General features: G+C 45.7%; 1 protein-coding gene across 1 annotated transcript; it reads left to right on the top strand.

The window, feature by feature from the left end:
* The first annotated feature begins 3339 nt into the window (after nt 1-3339).
* Nucleotides 3340-11606, top strand: LOC106564293 (myeloid-associated differentiation marker-like protein 2). The gene is made up of 2 exons (XM_045690879.2): nt 3340-4502; nt 10089-11606. Exons 1-2 carry the CDS (start codon nt 4219-4221, stop codon nt 10720-10722), a joined length of 918 nt encoding a protein of 305 aa, XP_045546835.1. The 5' UTR covers nt 3340-4218; the 3' UTR covers nt 10723-11606.

Raw genomic sequence — 11606 nt, 5'->3', positions numbered from 1 at the left:
TGTTCCATTCTATTCGTGTCTGCTCTGTAGCAGAGGGGGAGAGAGGTTGGTGGCAGGGGGAGGCAGGTGAGAGGGGGAGGGAGGAGGGTTTAAGAGGGCTGAACATTTTTCAGGTGCCTTCATGGACTCATGGTGACTGGTGCTTTGATCTAGACATTCTGGTATGGTACACACACTCATCTCATGCTCTCTCTCACTCTCTCTTTCACACACACACACACACACACACACACACACACACACACACACACACACACACACACACACACACACACCCCCAAGGAGTCCTAATTACTTCCAACTGCTCTCAGTCTTTAATGGGGGAGAGAAGGAGGAGGAGAGGTGAGAGAACAGGGGAGGGGTGTGGAGGAGAGAAGGAGGAGGAGGGGTGAGAGAACAGGGGAGAGGAGAGAAGGAGGAGGCGGGGTAAGAGAACAGGGGAGAGGTGTGGAGGAGAGGAGGAGGAGGAGGGGTAAGATAGAGAGAGGTGTGGAGGAGAGAGAGAGGGCGCAGGGGTAGGAGGTCTGCAGTCTGTACACACCTGCTGTGGAGGGCGAGTAGTATTCAGGTGGGAGGAGTGTTTTTTCAGTAGGATGATTGGGGGTGTTTCAGAGGGTCACGTGTCCCAGAGAACTCCTGTTCAGGTTGGATTAACTTCAAACAGCTAAATTGGCTTTCGGTACATGTAGGACCCTGGGTCACATTCATTAGTGCACACTCTAGTAAGATGTTTTGCAACAGAAAATGAAAACATGCGTTTCTTATTGGACAAGCTCAGGTCATTACTCCCTGTTTCAGCCTATTTGCTTCCTAGTGAATACGACCCTGTTAGGGTATGTTCCAGGTATAGAACCTGCTGCTGTGAGTTCCTGGAGGAAACCCCTGCGAGGAAACCCTTCCTGTCTGGCCCGCTTCTGCTTCAAACACCTGTATTGGTCTTGTTCATTATGGCAACGGACCATGTTTTTAAATGCTCTTCAACCGATTAACTCAAATGGATGTCTTATTGGGCAAGTCCAGGAAGTCACTCCTTGTTTCAGTCCATTTTCTTCTGTTTGGTGTCTAATGAACAGGCCCCAGATAGGACCTTTCACAGGGAGGTGAATAACAACTAACCATGTTGGACCTGTTGTTTCTGAAGGAGGGTCAGTCTACTGGGCTAGTCAGGCAGTCTACTGGGCTAGTCAGTCAGTCTACTGGGCTAGTCAGGCAGTCTACTGGGCTAGTCAGGCAGTCTACTGGGCTAGTCAGTCAGTCTACTGGGCTAGTCAGTCAGTCTACTGGGCTAGTCAGTCAGTCTACTGGGCTAGTCAGGCAGTCTACTGGGCTAGTCAGGCATTCTACTGGGCTAGTCAGGCAATCTACTGGGCTAGTCAGGCAATCTACTGGGCTAGTCAGGCAGTCTACTGGGCTAGTCAGGCAATCTACTGGGCTAGTCAGGCAATCTACTGGGCTAGTCAGGCAGTCTACTGGGCTAGTCAGTCAGTCTACTGGGCTAGTCAGGCATTCTACTGGGCTAGTCAGGCAGTCTACTGGGCTAGTCAGGCAGTCTACTGGGCTAGTCAGGCAGTCTACTGGGCTAGTCAGGCAGTCTACTGGGCTAGTCAGGCAATCTACTGGGCTAGTCAGGCAGTCTACTGGGCTAGTCAGGCAGTCTACTGGGCTAGTCAGGCAGTCTACTGGGCTAGTCAGGCAGTCTACTGGGCTAGTCAGGCAGTCTACTGGGCTAGTCAGGCAGTCTACTGGGCTAGTCAGTCAGTCTACTGGGGGGTAAAGGGATGAGGTTTTTCCGAAGGAAACCCCATTCCACTGTCCAAACTACTCCAGCCTCAACACCTTCTCTGACACACACACACACACACACACACACACACACACACACACACACACACACACACACACACACACACACACACACACACACACACACACACACACACACACCCTGGCATGAGAGTGAAGAGCTGTTGTCACGATGGGGTCACTCAGTAGAAACCTCCTTGGTTCTGGTGACAGACGGTCACAGGGTTTCATAGTGTTCTGGTCAAAAGGAGTATGGTTCCATTTGGGACACGACTGCAATGTGACTACAACGTGACTGCAGTTAGACTGATCTCCTCTAGGTGGCAGTGTTTACCAGTGAATGAGAGGATATGTCATTCATGTTTCACTATGGATAGTAATAATGAATAGTAATAATGAATAGTAATAATGAATAGTAATAATGGATAGTGATCATGAATAGTAATAATGGATAGTGATCATGAATAGTGATAATGAATAGTAATAATGAATAGTAATAATGAATAGTAATAATAGATAGTAATAATGAATAGTAATAATGAATAGAAATAATAGATAGTGATAATGAATAGTAATAATGAATAGTAATAATGAATAGTAATAATAGATAGTAATAATGAATAGTAATAATGAATAGTAATAATGGATAGTAATAATGAATAGTGATAATGGATAGTGATAATAGATAGTAATAATGGATAGTAGTAATGAATAGTGATAATGAATAGTAATAATGAATAGTAGTAATAGATAGTAATACTGAATAGTGATAATGGATAGTAATAATGAATAGTTATAATGAATAGTAATAATGAATAGTGATAATGAATAGTAATAATGAATAGTAATAATAGATGTAATAATGAATAGTAATAATGGATAGTAATAATGAATAGTAATAATGGATAGTAATAATGAATAGTGATAATGAATAGTAATAATAGATAGTAATAATGAATAGTGATAATGAATAGTAATAATGAATAGTAATAATGAGATAGTAATAATGAATAGTAATAATGAATAGAAATAATAGATAGTAATAATGAATAGTAATAATGGATAGTGATAATGGATAGTGTTAATGGATAGTAATAATGAATAGTAATAATGAATAGTGATAATAGATAGTAATAATGAATAGTAATAATGAATAGTAATAATGAATAGTAATAATGAATAGTAATAATGAATAGGTCAATATCAAGCTGGGGATCAGTCATTAGAATACCTACTAAGAAAAAGTAACAATATTCTATGAAGTTCATGTGATCTCTCTCTCTCTCTCTCTCTCTCCCCTCTCCCTCTCTCTCTCCCTCTCCCTCTCCCTCTCCCTCTCCCTCTCCCTCCTCAGGTCTTTGTAGAATGTGTCTCTCTATTTATATCCAGCTTGGTCATCTCTCTCCATTCCTTGGAGTCTGGAACGTGTCTGCATGCTTTACCACACACACACACACACACACCCTCACATCCATCGGCCCAACCCTTGTATTTAAATAACTTTCTCTGACTGACTGACTGACTGACTGACCACCTCCATGTCTCCTCAAAGAGAGAGAGAGAGAGAGAGAGAGAGGTGGTTTTTGGGCCACATGGCTTGGTTGTCAGTGAGAGTGTGTACTGCAACAGACAGACACACAGAGAGCCAAAGTGTGGTCGTGTACCTAAGAACTTCAAGCTTGACCATCGGAAGACAGACAAATTGACTGAACCGGATTATATTGGATTATTACATGATATCACATACTGGGATTGAGAATTTATACTGTACTGTACCGTCCAAGTGAAGAAAAGCTCTGACAGAGACTGAAAGTGTCCTCAAAAGAGGAAAAGGTTGGCCGGCTCTTTTGAATTCAGCAGTTGGATGTAAATACTGGATTTTATGAATATCCAGCATTCAAAGACTCAAGAAATACATTTATTATGTGTCAATCTTGTAAGGATTCAAATATATATCAGAGGACTGAAGAAATATATATGGACACAAGAAATATATGGACTCAGGAAGATATTCTGCCTACACAAGAGTGTGTCCTTATGATGTGTATGCACAGTGGACCAAGCTTCTCTATACATGTGTGATCCAGAGAGTTTCACCCACGAGGGACGGCTGCGTTTTGACGTGTTTTCTTTGTGACATACCGTGAGTCACCGACACATAAATAGAGACCCAGAAAATACCCAGAGTCCCTAGCGTCCCGGCACAAACAGCAGAGCGAGAAGCAACCACGCATGCTCACGCACAAACACACCAGGTTCACGAGTCGATACATTCAAGACTTGCTTTGTGTTGTCACGTTTTCCACTTCATCCTACTCCAGTATTGGACAGACACCCCCTTACCCCACAAACTCTCACCTCTGACCTCTAACCCTTGACCTCTGACCTCTGACCTCTGAACCCTGACTCCTGACTATGAACCCTCAGGGGGGTCAGTACCTCAACAAGACGGCGGTCTTCTCCTCGCTTGGCGCCGCCCGCCTCTCCCAGCTGGCCCTGGGCTGCTCGGTGGTTGCCATGGTGAGCCACAGTGCGGGCTACAGCGGTGGGTCGTACGGCGTGTTCTGCATGGCGGTGTGGTGCGCGTGCTTCGGCATGACGACTGTGATGTTCTTCCTGGACGCCACCCGTCTCCACGCCTGTCTGCCCATCTCCTGGGATAACCTGACGGTGGCATTCGCCGCCCTGGCGACCCTCATGTACGTATGACCTCACCATAATCATTGTTACACGTCATCATGTATGCATAACATCATCAAAATGAGACAAACAAGTGTTAGACATACATTATTATGTCATGAAGTAGACATGGGATAGCCTTTCACTGACTAACCATCAAATCAAAATCAAATCAAATGTATTTATATAGCCCTTCGTCCATCAGCTGATATCTCAAAGTGCTGTACAGAAACCCAGCCTAAAACCCCAAACAGCAAGCAATGCATGTGAAAGAAGCACGGTGGCTCGGAAAAACTCCCTAGGAAAAACTCCCTAGAAAGGCCAAAAACCTAGGAAGAAACCTAGAGAGGAACCAGGCTATGAGGGGTGGCCAGTCCTCTTCTGGCTGTGCCGGGTGGATATTATAACAGAACATGGTCAAGATGTTAAAATGTTCATAAATGACCAGCATGGTCAAATAATAATAATCATAGTAGTTGTCGAGGGTGCAACAAGCACATCCGGTGAACAGGTCAGGGTTCCATAGCCGCAGGCAGAACAGTTGAAACTGGAGCAGCAGCACGGCCAGGTGGGCTGGGGACAGCAAGGAGTCATCATGCCAGGTAGTCCTGAGGCATGGTCCTAGGGCTCAGGTCCTCCGAGAGAAAGAAAGAAAGAAAGAGAGAAAGAGAGAATTAGAGAGAGCATATTTAAATTCACACAGGACACCGGATAAGACAAGAGAAATACTCCAGATGTAACAGACTGACCCTAGCCCCCCGACACATAAACTACTGCAGCATAAATACTGGAGGCTGAGACAGGAGGGGTCAGGAGACACTGTGGCCCCATCCGATGATACCCCCGGACAGGGCCAAACAGGCAGGATATAACCCCACCCACTTTGCCAAAGCACAGCCCCCACACCACTAGAGGGATGTCTCCAACCACCAACTTACCGTCCTAAGACAAGGCCGAGTATAGCCCACAAAGATCTCCGCCACGGCACAACCCAAGGGGGGGGGGGGGGGGGGCCAACCCAGACAGGAAGACCACTCAAGTGACTCAACCCACTCAAGTGACGCACCCCTCCCATGGACGGCATGGAAGAACACCAGTAAGCCAGTGACTCAGCCCTGTAATAGGGTTAGAGGCAGAGAATCCCAGTGGAGAGAGGGGAACCGGCAAGGCAGAGACAGCAAGGGCGGTTCGTTGCTCCAGCCTTTCCGTTCACCTTCACACTCCTGGGCCAGACTATACTTAATCATAGGACCTACTGAAGAGATAAGTCTTCAGTAAAGACTTAAAGGTTGAGACTGAGTCTGCGTCTCTCACATGGGTAGGCAGACCATTCCATAAAAATGGAGCTCTATAGGAGAAAGCCCTACCTCCAGCCGTTTGCTTAGAAATTCTAGGGACAATTAGGAGGCCTGCGTCTTGTGACCGTAGCGTACGTGTAGGTATGTACGGCAGGACCAAATCGGAAAGATAGGTAGGAGCAAGCCCATGTAATGCTTTGTAGGTTAGCAGTAAAACCCTGAAATCAGCCCTTGCCTTAACAGGAAGCCAATGTAGGGAGGCTAGCACTGGAGTAATATGATCAAATTTTTAGGTTCTAGTCAGGATTCTAGCAGCCATATTTAGCACTAACTGAAGTTTGTTTAGTGCTTTATCCGGGTAGCCGGAAAGTAGAGCATTGCAGTAGTCCAGCCTAGAAGTAACAAAAGCATGGATTAATTTTTCTGCATCATTTTTGGACAGAAAGTTTCTGATTTTTGCAATGTTACGTAGATGGAAAAAAGCTGTCCTTGAAACAGTCTTGATATGTTCTTCAAAAGAGAGATCAGGGTCCAGAGTAACGCCGAGGTCCTTCACAGTTTTATTTGAGACGACTGTACAACCATCCAGATTAATTGTCAGATTCAACAGAAGATCTCTTTGTTTCTTGGGACCTAGAACAAGCATCTCTGTTTTGTCCGAGTTTAAAAGTAGAAAGGTTGCAGCCATCCACTTCTTTATGTCTGAAACACAGGCTTCTAGCGAGGGCAATTTTGGGGCTTCACCATGTTTCATTGAAATGTACAGTGTGTCGTCCGCATAGCAGTGAAATTTAACATTATGTTTTTGAATGACATCCCCAAGAGGTAAAATATATAGTGAAAATAATAGTGGTCCTAAAACGGAACCTTGAGGAACACCGAAATGTACAATTGATTTGTCAGAGGACAAACCATTCACAGAAACAAACTGATATCTTTCCGACAGATAAGATCTAAACCAGGCCAGAACTTGTCCATGTAGACCAATTTGGGTTTCCAATCTCTCCAAAAGAATGTGGTGATCGATGGTATCAAAAGCAGCACTAAGATCTAGGAGCACGAGGACAGATGCAGAGCCTCGGTCTGACGTCATTAAAAGGTCATTTACCACCTTCACAAGTGCAGTCTCAGTGCTATGATGGGGTCTAAAACCAGACTGAAGCGTTTCGTATACATTGTTTGTCTTCAGGACGGCAGTGAGTTGCTGCGCAACAGCTTTTTCAAATTTTTTTGAGAGGAATGGAAGATTCGATATAGGCCGATAGTTTTTTATAATTTCTGGGTCAAGATTCGGCTTTTTCAAGAGAGGCTTTATTACTCCCACTTTTAGTGAGCTTGGTACACATCCGGTGGATAGAGAGCCGTTTATTATGTTCAACATAGGAGGGCCAAGCACAGGAAGCAGCTCTTTCAGTAGTTTAGTTGGAATAGGGTCCAGTATGCAGCTTGAGGGTTTAGAGGCCATGATTATTTTCATCATTGTGTCAAGAGATATAGTACTAAAACACTTTAGTGTCTCCCTTGATCCTAGGTCCTGGCAGTTGTGCAGACTCAGGACAATGGAGCTTTGGAGGAATACGCAGATTTAAAGAGGAGTCCGTAATTTGCTTTCTAATGATCATGATCTTTTCCTCAAAGAAGTTCATACATTTATTACTGCTGAAGTGAAAGCCATCCTCCATTTGCGAATGCTGCTTTTTAGTTAGCTTTGCGACAGTATCAAAAAGAAATTTTGGATTGTTCTTATTTTCCTCAATTAAGTTGGAAAAATAGGATGATCGAGCAGCAGTGAGGGCTCTTCGATACTGCACGGTACTGTCTTTCCAAGCTAGTCGGAAGACTTCCAGTTTGGTGTGGTGCCATTTCCGTTCCAATTTTCTGGAAGCTTGCTTCAGAGCTCGTGTATTTTCTGTATACCAGGGAGCTAGTTTCTTATGACAGATGTTTTTAGTTTTTAGGGGTGCAACTGCATCTAGGGTATTGCGCAAGGTTAAATTGAGTTCCTCGGTTAGGTGGTTAACTGATTTTTGTCCTCTGACGTCCTTGGGTAGGCAGAGGGAGTCTGGAAGGGCATCAAGGAATCTTTGGGTTGTCTGGGAATATATAGGACGACTTTTACTGCTCCTTGGTTGGGGTCTGAGCAGATTATTTGTTGCAATTGCAAACGCAATAAAATGGTGGTCCGATAATCCAGGATTATGAGGAAAAATATTAAGATCCACAACATTTATTCCATGGGACAAAACTAGGTCCAGAGTATGACTGTGGCAGTGAGTAGGTCCAGAGACATGTTGGACAAAACCCACTGAGTCGATGATGGCTCCGAAAGCCTTTTGGAGTGGGTCTGTGGACTTTTCTATGTGAATGTTAAAGTCACCAAAAATTTGAATATTATCTGCTATGACTACAAGATCCGATAGGAATTCAGGGAACTCAGTGAGGAACACTGCATATGGCCCAGGAGGCCTGTAAACAGTAGCTATAAAAAGTGATTGAGTAGGCTGCATAGATTTCATGACTAGAAGCTCAAAAGACGAATACGTAATTGTTTTTTTTTTTGTAAATTGAAATGTACTATCATAAATGTTAGCAACACCTCCGCCTTTGCCGGATGCACGGGGGGTATGGTCACTAGTGTAACCAGGGGGTGAGGCCTCATTTAACACAGTAAATTCATCATTCAGGCTTAAGCCATGTTTCAGTCAGGCCAATCACATCAAGATTATGATCAGTGATTAGTTCATTGACTATAACTGCCTTGGAAGTGAGCGATCTAACATTAAGTAACCCAATTTTGAGATGTGAGGTATCACAATCTCTTTCAATAATGGCAGGAATGGAGGAGGTCTTTATACTAGTGAGATTGCTAAAGCGAACACCGCCATTTCTTATTTTGCCCAACCTAGATCGAGGCACAGACATGGTCTCAATGGGGAAAGCTGAGCTGACTACACTGACTGTGCTAGTGGCAGACTCCACTAAACTAGCAGGCTGGCTAACAGCCTGCTGCCTGGCCTGCACCCTATTTCATTGTGGAGCTAGAGGAGTTAGAGCCCTGTCTATGTTCGTAGATAAGATGAGAGCACCCCTCCAGCTAGGATGAAGTCCGTCACTCCTCAACAGGCCAGGCTTGGTCCTGTTTGTGGGTGAGTCCCAGAAAGAGGGCCAATTATCTACAAATTCTATCTTTTGGGAGGGGCAGAACACAGTTTTCAACCAGCGATTGAGTTGTGAGACTCTGCTGTAGAGCTCATCACTCCCCCTAACTGGGAGGGGGCCAGAGACAATTAATCGATGCCGACACATCTTTCTAGCTGATTTACACGCTGAAGCTATGTTGCGCTTGGTGACCTCTGACTGTTTCATCCTAACATCGTTGGTGCCGACGTGGATAACAATATCTCTATACTCTCTACACTCGCCAGTTTTAGCTTTAGCCAGCACCGTCTTTAGATTAGCCTTAACGTCGGTAGCCCTGCCCCCTGGTAAACAGTGTATGATCGCTGGATGATTCGTTTTAAGTCTAATACTGCGGGTAATGGAGTCGCCAATGACTAGGGTTTTCAATTTGTCAGAGCTAATGGTGGGAGCCTTCGGCGTCTCAGACCCCACAACGGGAGGAGCAGAGACCAGAGAAGTTTCGGCCTCCGACTCGCTTAGTGGGGAGAACCAGTTGAAAGTTTCTGTTGGCTGAATAAGCAACACCGGTTGAGCATTCCTACAGCGTTTCCCTCCAGAAGCCATGAGAAAGTTGTCCGGCTGCGGGGACCGTGCGAGGGGGTTTATACTAACGTTACTATCTGTAGTTACTGGTGGCACAGACGCTGTTTCATCCTTTCCTACACTGAAATTACCCTTGCCTAACGATCGCGTCTGAAGCTGGGCTTGCAGCACAGCTATCCTTGCCGTAAGGCGATCGTTCTCCTGTATTTTATGAGTACAGCGACTGCAATTAGAAGGCATCATGTTAATGTTACTTAGCTTCGGCTGTTTGAAGTCCTGACGAACCATGTCCAGATAAAACCTCCGGGGTGAAAAAGTTGAATGAAAAAAGTTGAGTGAGGGAAAAACTAAAAATATACAGTAATGAAAAAGTAAAAACCGTGAGGTAGTCAGGTAGCAAAGTAAGATCGGCAACAAAACGCACAGCAGCACGTCTGCAAGTTGTGACCGGAAACAGGAAGTCTAACCATGACATCACTGACTAACCGTGACATCACTGACATGACATCACTAAACATGACATCGCTGACTAACACAATCCCTCTCCTCTCCTTCTCCTCTCCTCTTCTGCTCCTCTTCCTCCAGGTATGTGACAGCCTCGGTGGTTTACCCAGTCTACTTTGTCAGAGCGGAGTGCCCCTACGCAGGCTGTGAGGTCCGGAACTTCCGCATCGCCGTCACTGTCTGCTCCATCGCCGGCTCCCTGGCCTACGGCGCCGAGGTGATCCTCTCACGGGCCAAACCAGGCCGGGTCGTGGGCTACATGGCAACCGTCTCCGGCCTCCTCAAGGTCGTCCAGGGCTTCGTGGCGTGCATTATCTTCGGAGCGCTGGCGAACGGGACCGAGTATTCTCGTCACGTAGCGACGATTTACTGCGTGGTCGTCTACGCCGTCTGCTTCGCCATGACGACCGTCGTGGTTATATTGACCGTGTCCGGTCGCACCGGGTGTTTGAAGTTACCGTTCGACCGGTTTGTTGTTGTTTACACGCTCTTGGCGGTTCTTCTCTACCTCAGCGCCTCCGTCGTCTGGCCCGTGTTCTGCTTCGACAGGAAGTACGGATCGCCAGAGCGCCCGTCGTCATGCCCGCGGGGCCGGTGTCCGTGGGATAGTAAGGTGGTCGTGGCGGTGTTTAGCTTCGTCAACCTGGCGCTGTACGTCGCCGACCTGGTGTACTCACAACGGATACGTTTCGTAACCCAGCAACCACGGGTGTAGAACAGAACGGAACGGAACGAAGCGGAACCAAATGATACGGAACAGAATAGAATGGGATAAAACTTTATTGTACACCCAGAAGTGAACATTCACACAAAGACAATATGCTTTGTCTTCCACCACCAAACACTGGTGAGGACTAGAATAGGAGAGTAGGTAGAGCTAACTGTTGAGTCAAAGAGTAAGCGACGTCGACTTTTCATCAATCAATCAATCAATCAAATGTATTTATAGAGCCATTTTTACATCAGCAGATGTCACAAAGTGCTGTACAGAAACTCAGCCTAAAACCCCAAACAGCAAGCAATGCAGATGTAGAAGCACGGTGGCTAGGAAAAACTCCCTAGAAAGGCAGGAACCTAGGAAGAAACCTAGAGAGGAACCAGGCTCTGAGGTGTGGCCAGTCCTCTTCTGGCTGTACCGGGTGGAGATTATAACAGTGCAAGGCCATTAAGGCTTTTGATTGAGTGTACATCACCTACTTGTATGAATGTGTCACCCTCTTTTAATGAAGGGCTTATATCTCACAACCATGTAACCATTGAGATATAAAGTATTCTTATTCAGTCTTTATGCACATAACAGCCAGCTAACCCTGCTACGACACCCCATTAGGGTGACACTCAGTAACTGACCCCTCTCACACCACTCTAGATATGATGGGGGATGGATGACATCACTAAACATGACATCACTGACTAACACAATCCCTCTCCTCTCCTTGTCCCATCCTCTGACTAGCCTGACACACTCTACCAGACCACATCATTGGCATCTCTAGCTAAATCCCTATTATGCTGGCCTCCTCCCCAACTCCCTGCCCCTCCAGCCCAGACTACCACCACACCCTGGGGTGGAAGATGGGAGAGAGGAGCTCTACTTCT

The sequence above is a fragment of the Salmo salar genome, chromosome 12 (genome assembly GCF_965601325.2).
Source record: "Salmo salar chromosome 12, fSalSal1, whole genome shotgun sequence".
NCBI classification, from domain to species: domain Eukaryota; kingdom Metazoa; phylum Chordata; class Actinopteri; order Salmoniformes; family Salmonidae; genus Salmo; species Salmo salar.
Note: the sequence above shows the minus strand (reverse complement) of the source record. Positions and strands in the feature narration are given on the sequence as shown.

What these genes read in the sequence shown, in the direction of transcription:
- LOC106564293 (XM_045690879.2), top strand. Translation starts at nt 4,219, where the DNA reads ATGAACCCTCAGGGGGGTCAGTACCTCAACAAGACGGCGGTCTTCTCC. An exon ending in GCCGCCCTGGCGACCCTCAT is followed by an intron (nt 4,503 to 10,088) that starts GTACGTATGACC and finishes CTCTTCCTCCAG; the next exon opens with GTATGTGACAGCCTCGGTGG.